Below are 16,816 nucleotides of genomic sequence, written 5' to 3'. Positions count from 1 at the left end.
AAAAGTGCCTGAAAGGCAGCTGAAGAGCTACGGCCTTGCTTTCGTGCCATCCATTTTTCCTCTTTTTGGCCACACTAACTCTCTCAATTCAGCTCCCTCTCTCAACCTTTCTCTCATTTGATACAACAGAGCAATTCTCTGATCAGACACTCATCGCATCATGTCAAGACCAATTTTGTCTCTAAAGGGAGGAGATAAAATGAGAGTCAGCAGTGGCACTAAAACCAACTAAATCTGCTGGTACTTTTTCTACCATTTAGTCAGTAGTACATTTTGGGCATGTCATCAGATAGTAGTTACAAAACCTGTTCAGTCTTTCTGAGGAATATTTATAGTGGTTGTGTTGATCTATGTTTGTGCGTAAATAGGTGTCAAAGTGCCCCAGAAAATGTTTTGCCATTCGTTGCCAACAGCCCTAAATCGGCAGTTCTCTGCTGAGTATACTTTTTAAGAAAAACATATTTCCACTGGTTGTACTGATATATTGAGTTGGCACAAATGTTGTTGATACTACTGAGATACACATGAGGGAAGTGTAAAATGTTTTTTTTTTTTTTCAGGTGCCTTTTTTATGATGTTAAAGCACCTGTTGGAGCTCATAATTATAAAATATTTATTGAGAAGCTTAGAATCAATAGTCAGTAGTCATGCTTATCTGTGTTCCATCAATTTCAGGTCAAGAATAATGTTTACCAAATGCTGAATCAGTTTGTACATACAGTATATGTAACACAAGTTGTACACACAGGACTGTACAGCTTGATTTTATTATCTTTTTTCTTGGCACTCGGGTCATGACTTGGCATGAACTGTTGAACCATCAAAGCCTCCTTTTGGAGTAGAACAGGGTTTGCATCTTTGGACACATCTGTGTAGACATTACTATAATAAACGCTACTGTCATAACCAAGACATATTTACACCTTTGCACAGGTAAAGGTATTCACTGTATACTGATTCTGCAAACATTCCAATGCATCATATGTCGTCGTGATTACTGTAATCAAGTGAGCCTAAATATTTTGGCTTATGAGTTGTATGGAAACCAAAAACATGGCCTTTTCACCAGATACATGTTTGTGTTTACAGGCCATGACAGTATTTTTGTGAGTTCAGTTCAGTTGTTTTTGAGTATTTAAACCAAGTAAAGAATTATCAGTGCAAAGGTTTTTTTTTTACTCAATGTATTAGTAATTTGCATCATGATGTTTGTGTAATTTACTGTGTGTTACATAGTTATGTCACTTGACTTCACAGAGAACATTTAAAAGGCATTTATGAAGAAAATATATAAATGCTAGATAGAATTAATAGGTGTATACATTTGCACATGTGTGTTTACGCAATAATCCCCAAGAGGCCGTGGTTTGCGCTGATTTTAGAACAGGTGTGGGGAGTTGTTAGGCACGACGCAAAGCCTATTGCTTAAACACACAGGATTTGAACAATCAGTTTTAGAATTGCTAGTTTATCCCATCACTTTACATGACTATATGTAGATACACCCATGTGTAAATACGCATGCAAAGTTTACAAATGTCAAATGTTTTGACATAATTTGAAGGTTTTGATGAAAATATTTTGCTATGAAATGCACAATGTGAACAGCAAAAAATGTGTATGAAGAATGAAATCATAAAAATCAAATTTTGCCTGAAGTCTCATTTCTTCGTACCAACCTATTTTTTATATTGCATTTAGGCCCTAGACCTTCTAGGATCTTTCACTTTTGACACATTTGAATATAGTTTGCAATAAATAAACACGTTACACATAGCATACATTGTCAAAGAGTGTTTGAAGATATACATAAGGGACTATGTAATTGAAGGATGGAGCTAATACATTGCTATGTTACAGCTTAACTGCTCCTCCTCTCTAAAAACTACTAACTCCCTCTCCCACCTGAAACAATGGACAGATGTATTTAACTCTGTAGTCGCTTACCTCAACATAACATCAATAGTACAATATAACAGTATTGAATATAAATCACAATTGGCCCATCCAAACATGTTGTTGCACATTTTTGCAGTCTCCCCTATGACAGCTCTCTCAACAGCTCTAAATTCTTGTACCACTAGATGGCTCTACAGAGCAGTATTGACGGCTTACGTGCGCAGTTGGCTCCCAAGCCTGGTGTCCTCTAGGACACCTCTGACATGTTTCATACCATTATAAACATCTCTGTATAACCTTTAACTGTTATGTATTTTCACTGGGGTTTAAAATGATGTGTGTAAAGGTGTTGCAGCAGCTGGCCACCAATTCCGTTCGCACCTCGCACCAGTGCCCTGGGACCAACTACTCATCAGCACTCTCCAGTGTTAATTCTCCATACTCTGATCCTCAGTGGCATTAATGAAGAAAATCTATTGATATACTCAAATGGGGTGTTTTTTAAATTTGTTTGTAAAGCTGGTCTGAACATCCACAATGTCCTTTGTCCAGAGAGGGTTGGCTTACCTGTGATCTGATTCCCACCCAATAGACTAATGACAACTTTTTTTCTATTATGTAGGCTTCAGTGATATATTTCAGTAAAATAAACAGTAACATATTTCAGAAGTACCAATGGGTTACTGATGGAACTAACTACAACTGAAACCGTCTACTAGGATGTTCTCCTGTGAAATACTCCTGTCACAGTCTTGTCCTTGATTTAAAACAAACCCAAGTGAAGTATTTCCTGAGGAAGCTTACCTTCTTTAGGATACACGGGAGTATTCTCAACGTTTTACAACTCCTTCATCGAGAGCATAATAACTCTCATCAATCTGCTGGTTCTACTCTATCACACCATTAAACAGGAAGTGCCTCTAGAAGACTGTGAACACCTTCCACCCCCTCTGGTCTCTGATCTCCCTGCTTGATCAGCTAACGCTCCAGAAAGACAACGCCATTCTTCAAGACCCCACAAGGTCTTCGAATGGCTGCCCTCTGGAAGGTTTTTGCCTTCTAAACTCCAGTCGTTGTCCCGTCCCCCCCCCCCCCCCCCCCCACACACACACACACAAGCACGCACACCTTTTGTGTCGGCGGCCACTCTCGCACTTTAAGACTCTTCATTATTTACTATTACTGCAGGACATTGGATCTCTGCTACAAAGGTCACAAGCATTTGTCAGGTTTCACTATTATGTCCCGTACGGTCTCTGCCACGTGGCCACTGTTGTCTGTCATGTACTGTCTTATATACGTATATCCTGGTTATGTGTACTTTTACTATGCCCTCTGGGATAAATAAAGGTTTGGAAGATTGAAGTGGCTTAATCTGGTACATCCCCATCCTTTTTTCAATAAAATGAAATGAAAAAAAAAAACACCAGCAAATAAAATAGTTTAATATTTTATGAATTAACTCTTGTTTAGTACTGAGTAACTGTCAGGTGTACATACATGCATGCAAAGACTCAATTCAACAATTCAATATGTGTAATGCACAATTATATATATTAATGAGGTTGCTGTAATTAAAACATTGTTGTCTATACATTAGTTAGCGTTAATTTCCTAAAACTCATATTAGTGCAGCTAGAGTGAGAAATGAAAGCAGGCTTCTTCTGTTGCTCCGGCATGATGGTAAACGGTCCTCTCTCTCTCCTGCTCAAAGGATGCTTAATTTCCTGCGAGACACTGTGCCACTGGAATCTGGGGTTGGGGGAAATTATTACAGTAGCTGTAATATCAAAGATTGAAAGGTACTGGAATCCTGGACTCAAATGACGGACGGATGAATGACAAGAATGTGCTAAATGTTTTTTGTGTGTATAAACAAATCCTATGAAAATGGTGGAAGAGCATTCAGGTCCATATTGTGAGTAATTTAAGGACAAAGCTGTTTTCAGGATTGGAAAAATGCTTTCAGAATGTCTTTAGTACGGAAGCCCTAAACTGCCATCATTGGTATATTATTTTTGACATAATTTTCGCATGATATCAAGTTATTTTACTTAGTTTTAATTAGATCTTGACTAATTTATATTGTTTTTTTGCAATAAAGAAACATTGTTCTCCTGAAATAAGGACATCATTAATTCGATATTGCGTGTTAACAAATTAAATGGGCCATGTGGTGTCTTGTCCTGTAACGTATAAAGAATGTCATTCAGGGTAGGCTGACAAGAGAAGCCTACATTGGTCAGTGCATCACATTTCTCGAGGCTTGATGCCTGCTGAAATAGCGGGAGAAATATCCACATCAGACATGTTGGGATATAACAACCTATTTGGTAAGCTTCACAATGACCCAGCCAAACACCAGCCACATAGCATGCACTTTTAGGTTGAAAACAATATAATGTTAATCAACGTTTATTTTCCTTCAGCTTTATCGCACATTCTTCAGAAACCCAGTCTCCCAAGGCCAAGCTGATCCGCAATAAAGTCCACCACAACATTGGGCTCATGTTGAGTGCCCTGCCAAAACAGCTTGCTGGCTGTCTTTTATCGTTTCCCTGAGATATTGAATTAATTATATCGTTATCTTGGGATAACCAAATTTCATTATCACAAGTTAATTAGGTAAACAAGATCTCAAGTAACGGGGGTCTTAAATAAATAAAAAAAATGATGGCACCTTAGGGCTTCCGTACTTTAGGACATTAAAACAAACCTTACATATTTTTTTGTATACTTACATTACATACATAGAAATGATAAAATCAAAATCATAAGTTTCTTACTCATTGGAAAATCTTGGGAGAGCCGTCTGTGCTGTTGGTTCTAAAAACATCAACAACGAAACAAAACACAATAGACCAGTTCATCCACTGAAACAACATGTGGTAACATTAAGTAGATGAGATAGCAATATAAAATGAAATACAGTGCAGACCTGAGTGTCATAACACAATGTATGTAACCGTGTATTAAAATATTATGGTACGTAACAGTGTATTCATATTTCAATGTACTGTATGTATCAATGTATTCATATGTGTATGTGTCACAAAGACAATTTACCCTATGTTATGTGCCATAAGGAAATCTGAGCATAAATGTGATGTTGAAGTTTCCCATAGGTTGACATACTCTCTGTTGTCTGTCTCTTCTGCATACTGTGTGTCTTTGTTCAAGCAACTCTTCTGTTATATGGGATTTCACTAGAATAACTATGACAAGGCTGCGGGGAAGCCATTAAACAAATGTGTATGAGTGCCACAGCACTGTGTGAGAGACAGCATTATGTTTTGGAGCTGTCAATCAGTGTTGTTGTGTTTCTTCGCTGTCAGTGGTTTTGCCTCCACAGAGATGTGTGTTCGTTACAGAGCCCTATGGGGAGACGTCTGTCTATCAGTGCTTTGTGTTAGTGTGCCGTTCCTCCACACCCACCCCCCTCCAGGGCTTCTCTGGACCGCCAACACTCAGCAAAGCCATTCTGCTTTGGATGTCAGACATCTGAAAAAGACAAAATCATGGTTTCAACTGGTATTGAGGCAAAAACTGCAAACAACTGCCAACGGAACTGCTCGTGTTGTACTACAACCCTTTTCAGGGAAAGCAGAGAATATAGTGGAAATGTTTGTTAGTGAGTTATAATGGATACATATAAAACATTTTGGGTTACCAAGCTATGTTTCAGACATTTACATTTTTCAGCGTATGAAATAAGAATGTAATTTTGAGTGGACAACAGTGTGTAATTGTGGCTTTGGATTTGCAGACAATTCAAATGCCATAAAACACGCTTCCTGATATAACAAAAGAGCCTCCAAAGCAATATTGAAGACACTCAGTAAAAGAGACCTGAATGGTGCATGAGAGTTCCATAGAGCTCACCTCACTCTCAGTGTTCTGGACCTTGGCTGCCGCCAGTGCCACTTGGTCCTCGAGGTCAGCGAGCTGAAACTGTGCGGTGGCACTTTGGCGACGCTTCACAGTCTCCTTGAGTGGGTTGGCCAGGTCTGCTGACCTGTCTGTTTTCAGGCAAGACTGTAAAAGCAACAGAAGTTCATCTAATTTCATCTTCATTTCATCGAATATATTGTGTATAACACAGGGTGTTGTTTAATACATAGAATAGCACAAAGTAATGTTTGTCACCACACTGTAACAATTCCTTTGTGTGCTGCCCAATCATGAATCCTGTCACTTGCATTACTCAGCTGGTCAAGTTTACAGAGAAACACAAAGTGATTGGAAGTGACATGGCCATTTTCTGTACTTACAAGAATGGAACAAATAAATCTGAAATGCATCGTTCTGGGTTCTGTCACTTTGAGGAAGTGTGCTCTGTGTCAGTGGAAGTGATACTGTTTACCTTATAAGGTTCAGGCTTTTGAGGAGATCCATTCTTACGGGGAGATCCATTTCTCCAAAGAGATCCCATCCTTTTCGGAGACTCAGTCTTTTGTGGAAATTCTATCCTTCGGGGGGATTCATCCCTCCTTGGATATTCCAATGTTTGGGGAGAGTCTATCCTTCGGGGTGGTTCGTACTCAAACATTTTGAACTCATCCTCATCTGAGGAAAGACCCTTGTCACTGATGTTCCCTGTCAATTCATTAAGTTTCTTTCTCAGCTTTTCCTCTTCAAGGTCTGCTGCTGTCAGCTGAACAGGCACCTGACAATTGAAAACATGCATGTGAGGACTATTGTAAGAATAACTGTGAAAACTTTAATCTTTAAAATCTGAACTTCAGTATAATACTGTAACAGTTTGAAACTGCTACAAATAATGGGTTTCTGTTACCCATGGTAATTATATCTCAAAACAATTTATGAATTACAATAGATTGGAAGATGAGATTCAAAGACTTCCAGTCAAATATTACTCTATATGCTATTACATTACAGTTACACACCGGTGGTACATCTGTAGTCATCTTATGTTCCAGACGGTTAAGAAGAGTCTCAATGGCTGACATGCGCTTGTTTATCTCGAATATCTTCATGGGAACATGGAAAGTACAGTCAGAATGATATAATATGAAGTTAGTTAAACTCAGGAAATGAGATTTAGACAGTGCTGACAGAATAATGGAAAATTGAGAATGTCTTCCTGTAATTTAGACTACAGAAACATTTGTGACTGGTCTCATCATAACTTCCATCACTTTTTATAACTAATGACCGACATTGTTTTCAACACGACTTTCAGATTTGAAATATTATAAACGGTGTCTGTCAGGTTAGCTTGTGAAACTTATGTGCTCTATGTATGTTTGTGGAAGAGAAATTCTTTGCCAACTTCAGTAACATTAAACTTTGCAGCCCTCTTAAAGACATATCGTGGACCATTTAAAAATCACATACATGAATGATTTAAAAATATTTTAAGCCAGAGACATGTGCTTCTGCAGACGATGCAAATTTTGCACGACTTGGATGGTCTGGGGAGCGTTTGTGTATTTAAAAAACTAACAAGCAATGACACAAACAGACTCAGACCTTGAAGAAAAATAAAACAAAGATGGAGTCTTGGACAGACATGAAAGGCTTGAGTGAAGGCCTGAAGATAGGATGTGGACATTTGAGAAAAAGCACAGAGGGTTCCAACTACAGCTCCAACAATTCACAGCTGGACATATTTTTATTATTCCTTATCTTGACAGTTTTCCCACACTGTGCTCTGTTTAGGAAAATAAAGAGGAACTGTTTCCTAAATTGCTTTGGGAGCAGGACTTGCACTCAAATCTGCCCTCAGAAAGTTGTCTTTAAAAATGTTTTGTGAGATTACCTGGGCTAATATGTGCATGTGTGTCTGACTGAGTCTATACATGAATTCCAGAGCCTGTGCATTTATTGGAAGTGTGTGCATATGGAAATATATTGAACGGGGGAAGAGTACATGGTGTGCTTTAAGATGTGAAATATATGCTTGTGTGCAGTATGAGTGAAAGGAAGTATGTGTGTTTGTGTGTGTCTTGCTCCAGATGTAAAACCTGTTGAGGAGGCACGTGAGCAGGGTCCTCTTCCAGGGACGCCTGGCTGCTCCTAGGCATGAGCGGCTGGTACAGGTAAACGTTTTCATCCTCTTCTGAGGGATCGTCTAGGCTCTGGGGTTTCTCATAAAATGGGAAGTAGCTGCTGCTTCCGCAGTAAGAGTGCCTGTGCTTCATGTGGGACTGTCCACGTTTTTTCCTATGCGCAGGATACACACCATCATCTGTCATGAAAAGAAAAGAAAAAAAAACAGTGGATGTTGTAGAAATGGAGTTCAAGTCTGGGTTTTCAGGGAAATTGACAGTTAAGTCCAATGTCCTAAATTAGCTAATTTTAATAAAATGTTGTTAGAACTTAAATAGATTGATTATGAGGTTAAAAATGAACGGAAGTGGCATCTGACTGGAGAGCTAGCAGAACTGTACCTTCAGTGATCTACAAGACACTGTGCTAGCTTACAGTAAAGCACATTGGGCCTCATTCTCGACAGCAATTGGGAAGACTTTCAGAAGGATTTCAGAAGGAACTCCACTTCGGTGGATTTAGGAAAACATTTGCCATTCTCCATAGTTTTTTCTTCTGTGCTTTCTTCTGAACTTCAGACGACTTTCAGAACACGAAATAGCAGTCGTAACTCTGCCGGAATCTTCTCAAATGCGATTCCACCGGCCATCTTGTGGTTATTTGAGGAATCGCGTTGAGGAATGACATTTGAAAAAACTCTGTATTACAGTAAAAGGGTTAACGGTTGAATTTGTGAGAACCCGTTGGTGATTGCGTTCACGTCAACTCTACAGACATCCTCGGATTAAAATAATTATGATAATAATAAATACGAGAATATTTGTATCATTAACAATTACGTTTCACATTTATAGTCATAATTCTACGAGGTAGTATTTATTGTTACACTAGGTCTATATGGCTCGTAGCTTGACTGTTCTCTCCCTTGTACGTCACTTTGGACAAAGGCCGCGTCTGCTAAGTGACTGAATGTGAATGACATGAACACTGCAAATGTAAGTGAATAAATAAATAAACCCTAAACCCAATCTCTAAGAACTAAGGGATTAATTTATTGCATTTTATACTACTTCTCGTGGCCAGTCTTCACCCCTATGGAGGCCATTTCGAACGACAGGACTGACTGCAATTTATACTCGTACTTGGGACCGGTCTTCGTAATAAATTTTCGATTTAAAAAAAAAAAAAGTGACTACTTAAATGTGTTTTACGGACTTCGGACGTTCAACGTAATACAATATCTCCACCTTATTAATGAACACCTGTTACGAGGTGGATTCGGGAGATTGCGACAGCACACGTTTCTAAAATTGCGTCTCCTAATAAGGAGCTGGCAGGGCGTGTATGTATGCAAATCCACTTTCACGAGAACGCGCATCAATCTAAGAAACTAATTGGAAGGAACCCAGATGAGAAGACTTCGGCTGCTTATGAACACATTTTCAAGCGTGCGGGAATGCAGCGGAAGCGTTTCTCTTACGTTGTTTTTGCGAAGTCGTGTAAGAAACATTTCTGAAGAATTACAGAAAAAGGTCGAGAATGAGGCCCATTGTTTTTAAAGAGTGATGCAAAAATATTCTAGCTTCAACTGCATGATTGAGGTTGTTCAATCTCTGGAAAAAATCTACTCTAATTCACAATATAAAGATTGATTTATTCACACTGCATGCAACTATTTTAAAATTAGTATTGCTATTTACAATTGAATGCTCCATGAACAAAGAACATTACTCCATGTTTTGTTTCTCTAAGCAAAAAGTGTACATTCTCTGGACTCCTTACCAAAGTGTGCAATTCTCTCCCTATCCCATTGACTGTCATAGTCTGACCCGGGCCCAAAGCAGTTCTGAATCTGTTGGAAGACTGATGCCAAGTCCTTCTCCACATTTGCTGACTCAGCCGGTGCCAGATTCTCCAAGCTCCCATTGTCCTAAGTATATTTAAACTCATCAGACTCTTAAGGTACACTCTTCCTTAAAGTCACCCAGTGCAACTTTATGTAAACATTCAATGAAAATGAAACATTCAATTTCTAGTCTTTTTTACACGTAGTAAGTTTCAATAACTCCATACCATTACATATCGACATTCAAGGAGCAAAGATGAGACGTCGTTGTGTGTTGAGAACTGATAGAAAATCGTAAACAAGAACAATCGCCGGTGGGGAGAAGCCATTTCTCCATTGACTGGAAGCCTGCTTTATTTATTGTAGGTTACAAAAAATAAAGAAAATGGCGGCGATTGTTGTTGTTATCGATTTTCTATCAGTTCTCACCACACAACGACGTCTCATCTTTGCTGCTTGAATGTCGGTATGTAATGGTATGGCGTTATTGAAACTTACTACGTGTAAAAAAGACTAGAAATTGAATGTTTATTTTTAAGCCTCGAAAGTTGCACTGGGTGCCTTTAAACAACAATCTCCATAGTACACTCTTCCTTAAACAACAAGCTCTATAGTAACACAATTTCAAAAAGTAATTAATATTAAAAAGACAATATGAAAGCAAAAACTGTCAAGAGTTTGATTAGATTCAAACAATTGACGTGGGTTCAGTTTCAATGTCAGTTATATCTATACCAATTTAATATATTTGAAGTGTTGAAGGAATGAAAGTGTTTGTCTTACAGCTGATAAAAAGTGGACTGAACAAGAAAATAGTGTAAAATAAACTAATTCTGAGAGTGAACACTGAACCATAGAGGATCAATTGAGAAAGAGTTTGCACACCTGGAAAGAGTGGCGTCTGGAGTATGTAGAGTACTCAGGATCAAAATCAAGAGGATCCACAGGAAGAAGGCGTTTGGATTTCCTCTTCTTGAAGACCAGAGTGAGTGAGAGAGCAAGGGAGAGAGAGAGCAAAAGGGTTTTAATCCAAGCAGAGATACTTACTTGAGTATATGCAATGACTTGGCTCAAACCAAATGACTGTCAAGCTGATTCAAACTCATCAGTCAAATACTGATAAAGAAAAAAATCATCTTTGGCTCTCAGACCACAAAATGCTCAGCAGACCGATCACTGAGGCAAAACTCAAAGGCTTTGGAGCTAATGAGATTCGAAAAAAATGATACCCACTGATGACTGCTTCTCTGCCACAAAAAGAAAGATATTTTCATGTCTTGTGATATAATATCCGTGCTTTGTGACAATGGAAAGTAAAGCATTTTGAAGGTCCCTAAGCATCTGTCTCATTGGGTGTTATCTGCCTGGGCAGTGAAGGAGGAAATCCTGACCATGACAAACCTACACAGCTCAGAAGGGGACTCTAAACATCTATAAATTATTTATTTTCCACTGATTGATTTAAGTTTTGGAAATGATATGGAAAGGCTTAGAGGACACAAGAAGGGGTGAAAATCGTACCTGTTTGCGGTTTGCTCTCTCCTGAGTGTCTGAATGGTCTTCATCATGGCCATATGACCTACCTAAACAGGATATAAATGGAATATGAATCACAACAATGAGTTATGCTGTAACTGTCATAAGATACAATGATGTGTAGTAATACATCAAAATATAATAACCAACTGTAGGCTTAACAGCTTACTGTTAAGATCATCTTTCCTCTCTCTCTGGAATGATAGAGCACAGTCTACTTGGGACAATGCCCTGTCCTTCTTCATAGGCTGGTTTATTCTTCATCTCAAAATTCTACCTAAGTGACTTTGAACAGTGTTTCTATTTCTGCATATTGTTTTCTATAATTATAGGTCATCTATTGGACTAGATCCTTTTGACAATGACTTGTTACACAACATATGACAAAGCAGCCGAGAGTCCCAAACCATCTTTACAGATCCATGATTTGTTTTTCCATTCTATTACGTTTTCTTGACTCCTGCTTCTCCATGTTGCTTAAGTGAAGGCACCCGGAGTCTACTTTTCTTTTTCTCTTTGATCTGTCTGAGTATGCTGTTGACTCTGAAACATTTTGTTCCCGTGGTTCTTATTGAATTAGTCAGCAATGTAGGACCGAGGCAGGTTGAGAGAGAGAGAGAGAAAGATTGAGAGAGTAAGTGAGAGAGAGAGTGAGAGAGTGAGAGAGTGAGACAGAGACCGAAAGTGGGAAGAGAGAATGGGAGAAAGGAAGAGCAAAACTGTAAGCAAGAGTGAGAGAAAGTGAGAGAAAGAGTGAGACAACGTGAGAGAATCAGAATCAGAATCAAGTTTTATTGGCCAAGTAAGTTTGCACAAACAAGGAATTTGTCTTGGTGCAGTGGCTCTCAGTGTGCTTACACATTACACAAAATACACATCACAACACAAAACAATACAGCAGTGCAAAACAATACAACAGTGCAATGGTCTAACAGTCTAAAAAAGTATAGGAATAGTGCAAAGTGGAGAGTTCAGGAAGTGCAGTAATAAATAAATACTATGCGGTATGAGTATGACGGTTCTACAGTAAGGGTGGAATAACTAGATATGGTTGTGGGGGTTATTGTACATTGGTTAATATAATGATCCTAGGTTATTTCACAGTGCCACAGAGGGTTAGCTGTTAGAAAGAGTGAGTTGGAGAACTGGAGAAGTCAGAGCTGGAGATATTATGTTAGAGGAGAACGTTACCGGGTTACTTAGAACAGTTCACCCTTCACCAACAACTTATTGAGTAATGTTTAATCAAGTGTTCAGGTGCACCGTTTTATCAAGTGTTCAGGTGCACCGTTTTATCAAGTGATTAGGGGCACTGTTTTATCTGTTTTATGACCTGTCCATGCAAAAGAACCATACAATGGATTTCATTGAAAACAAGACAATGAGTAGCAGTTAATTTGCGGTATTATCTATTTTTCATTTTTTCCCATGACCTCTTTGTCCAGCAATCAATGCAAATGTGATCTGTGGATACTGTACTCACCATAGACGTCTGGCATACTGTGAGTGTCATCCTCACGAGGCTCTGGTTTAGAAAACATATCCACATGACCCGTGAAAACAAACCCACATGACCCGTGAAAAAGAATGACAAACATGATTATTACAAACTATTACATATACAGTATAATGAAAATATTATGCCACGGAAAAAGGAAAGTGTAGAAGTTAAAGAAAATCTGAATCCTCTACAAAATCTCTCTCAAGATCTTATCCCAGTATAATCCCATTAAAAGGACTACATTTTGCTGTTTGAATAGTAACTGTGGAGAGGGTGCTGAGGGTACCCACCCCTTAGATCAGTCTCAGAGCGGGTGCGTTCTGAACTGATCCTCTTGTACAGGGATCTCATCACTTTCGCACTGCCGAAACGCTTGAAACGAGATCTCACATTCTCATGGTACCATTCCAGTGTGCCGATCTTTAAAACTCTGCAAGGCACAGCACAGAAAAGCAGAGAACATTTTCATTAACAAGAATAAAGATTTCAGTTTTGTGCAGGTTTAACAAGATGAATTGTTCCACTGTATACATCCTGGTTACCTAAATCTACATGATGAATGCCCATTGGCTCTCATGATATACACATCTAGGTCTGGCTTTACCTGGCCATTCGACAGGGGTCACACACCCAGCCACGCTCTTTCTTGTTGTAACGGCTGCAGGCTTTGCAGGCGAAGAGGTGGCAGTCCAGGCACTCACGCTTGCTGTTCACTAGAAACTTGAAGGGCTGAAGGCATCGTATGCAGAGAGAATCTGACAGATTGGACTGGGACCCCAACAGCTCTGTTTTGGTCTCCTCCTTCTCAATTTTAGTCTTCAAATCTCTGTTATAAATACAGTTTGAGAATGCTTGAACGCCTGTGTTTCTTTCAAATTAAAACAGAACTACAGTAGGAGAAATAGAAAATGGCCACTATGATCTAATAATATTCCGCAACCCCAGCTTCCCAGTAACGTAAACACTTTATCGCTGCTAGCTGCCATGTTTGAAATATCTGTTTGGCAGGGCCTTACCCAAGCCTGTTCTCCTCTTTTTTGCGCAGGTTGAAGTCCCTCTGTACTACTTTCCAGACATGCTTGGCCTCCTCGTCTGTCAGTCTGGACAGGTCCAGCGTCTTCCCTGGCATCATGTTCATGTTGAACCACTCTCTATGGGTTGGTCGATGATAAACTGGGGCTGGAATGATTTTTGCATAACACAAGTAATATAAAACTAAATCAGCTAAATCATCCAGCAGTGAGTACCTGGGTAGGAGCCCACCTTGTTTTTACAGCAAGAGTAATGTGAAATTGATATATCTTCAACTAAAACAACACAACTAGTTAGGGGCACTATATATTTAAATAGGCTTTTGCTCGACCTTTACATGACTTCTAATTCAAGAACATAAATTATTTTTAAATATTTTTGGTCCTTAGTTAGTGACCCATTGGAACAAAGTCTGAATTCAATTATGCTGTATTTCCACATTTTTTTCCTCCCATTAAGAACTACAAGTTATTTAGGGAAATATGATGCAATCCTAGAACCTCTGACTGAAACAGCCAAACATGTGTTTTGAAGTGGCTAGAGTTTGGCTGGCTGGTCAGTTGACTGGAAGCCCAAGGAATGAGGAAGAATGCAGTCTCCATTAGGGGATAAAAGGGGGGGCTAATCCGTATAAACCCATATGTTTCAGGTGGGTTCACCACACATTAGGGATGGGATACAAAAATAAAAAGATAATTCTCATCCCTTCTATAATCATTGGTAAGGTTGAGGTTCAATGTCTCTGTTCAACTGAGTTTCAGCCAGAAATTGGCCAGTTAAACAACAGTCCAACATCTCAAAGTGATGAGAATAACATTGATTCTGCCTTTTGAATTCTGTACAGTCAATGGTGAGACCAGACTGGTAACTTCAGAATATACAAGCTGAGACAAAAAAGGTCAGTTCTATTCAGTTTCTGGATGGCTCTTTTGAAATGAATTCAATGACAAATTATTGCCAGTTTTGCAGGAGTACAAAACTTCCTAAAACATGAGTTCTTTTACATCACAGAACAAAATGTGCAAATGTCCACTTTCTGTAGCCTGACTGCTGCTGGGAGAATTAATAAATACGAGCATGGCTTCACTTCATGGTATTACTAAAACAACGTAATGTTTCAACTTCAACTTCAATTGTAATTGGATTGTAAGCAACCTGATGATAATCTACATGTGCTGCTACATGAAGCTCCGTTTCATGTTAACTCAGAGCATCAAGCTAACGCTGACTTTATTCCGTCCTCACGACCTGTCCTACCCTTCATGAGACTGGCAGCATCATACCTCTGCAATCCAACAACATCACCTTTACGCAGAGTAAATAGCCTCACACGTCAGACATTGAAGGAGTACACCTACAAAACATAACCAGTCAAAAACTGGAGGCAAATCACTATTATGGGTTTCTACTTCTTCTTCATTCTTAATTTAGAAGCATTTCTGCACAGTCCTCAGTCTGTTTCTCTTTTTCTTCCTGACCAGGGCAAGAAACGCAAGACAGTCAAATCTGTCCAGCTGCAAGCTTCATTCCTGAACTCTCATAAGGGCACTAGCAGTAAATCAAGTGGCCTTGGCCGTGCAATTTTTACATCAAGCATGCTCGAATCCCTGTCCAAAGATTCAGAGTGCATTCAGAGCCTGGGACATAGCAGTCTTTTGTTACTCTTCATCCTCCATGTGTGATTAGTCTATGTTTCAATAAATCAGTATACATCTCAAGGCTGAGATGTGGCATAGCAACGGGCAACAACGTGTGTGTCTTCTTGAAGCAAAACCCACTAACAACCCAACATGTCTCTGTAATTCAATTCCTCTTCGAAACTGAACGGCCATTCAGTGAGCCTTATGACTGAATGTGTGGCTAAAAAAGTGGTTTCAAAAATAAATGTTTGACATCTTTATAAGAGGCTTAACATAATATAAACATTAAATACTTTATTAATTAAAAAAAATACTTTGTTAGTCTCCTGGAAGCATTTAATATGTTTAAAGATGTACACAGCTGAGCTGAGCACAACTTTGAGCCTGAAATGGACACTGTACTCTCAACTGTCTCGGCAATATTCGCTACTCACGACAGACAGTTCACACACATTCCTAATACCCTGCTGAATGATTGTCCTCATCTGTTGAAGATGCCATGCCAATTTAAATAATTCAACTCTAAAGTCTCCACAATATATTGTCTTTTCAATTACATTGTTAGTAATGGAGTAGCAATGCTTGCAAATATTAAAGTTCTGCAAATGAAAAGAAGTTAAACATGCTAAATATTCATTAGCTGATGGGTAAAGCTGACATTTGGACTATTTGACTGAAACTAGGCTTAAATATGAAAAGTGGAATAAATCTGGTCATTTTACCTTAGTTTTTTCTCTGGGGCTTGTGTTCAAATCCTTTGAGACTTGTCCAAGTGAGGGCAGGCAGTCAGGATGACCAACCGCTGGGCTGATCACATGTCCAATGAATGGAGGTGGAGGAAGACCAAACTTGTTTACTGTGATCTCAGCCCTAATGAGCCTGAAGAGTAACTGATTTATCTAGTAAATCACCTAGTAAATCTAGTAAATCACCATCAAAAGTATCTTGCATGTAAACTCTTAGACATATATGAACCTAGGCATAACTGCATGTTAAAATAACTTTTGGATACAAAAGTAACATACATGGAGAAAAGTAAATTGAGTAAAAAAACGCATGTTTACATATCACACATAATTAATATCAGTGACTGATTGGTATGATCCATGCGTGCTTCATCTGTGCAACAGGTGTCCCATCCACACAACAGGCACACAGCCAAGAGCAGAAATCTTAGCACGGCCAGGGGGAAAACACAGCTCAGCCAATGGAGCACAGGGCCAGAGAGGAGAACTCAGACAGAGTTTAGAGCAGGTCACCCCCTCCCGCTGTGTAAATCTGATTTTCACCAGCATCACATGACTGCACCAGGCGCTGGGACACACGTAAGGCCGTTCTGGTGGGGAGGTC

General features: G+C 39.1%; 1 protein-coding gene across 1 annotated transcript; it reads right to left on the bottom strand.

Annotated features, from left to right (window-relative positions):
- Positions 1-3,607: 3,607 nt before the first annotated feature.
- Positions 3,608-13,932, bottom strand: mlphb (melanophilin b; the record flags this gene model as incomplete). The annotated part of the gene is made up of 14 exons (XM_080838699.1): positions 3,608-3,651; positions 4,686-4,725; positions 5,335-5,400; positions 5,782-5,934; positions 6,263-6,565; positions 6,807-6,890; positions 7,887-8,110; positions 9,694-9,841; positions 10,643-10,729; positions 11,279-11,336; positions 12,773-12,818; positions 13,085-13,224; positions 13,399-13,620; positions 13,811-13,932. 14 exons carry the CDS (start codon positions 13,930-13,932, stop codon positions 3,608-3,610), a joined length of 1,737 nt encoding a protein of 578 aa, XP_080694825.1.
- Between the last annotated feature and the right edge of the window lie 2,884 nt (positions 13,933-16,816).

Source organism: Sprattus sprattus, assembly GCF_963457725.1.
Source record: "Sprattus sprattus genome assembly, chromosome: 5".
In the NCBI taxonomy this organism is placed as follows: domain Eukaryota; kingdom Metazoa; phylum Chordata; class Actinopteri; order Clupeiformes; family Clupeidae; genus Sprattus; species Sprattus sprattus.
The sequence above is the reverse complement of the archived record's forward strand: the minus strand, read 5'-3'. Positions and strand labels throughout refer to the sequence as shown.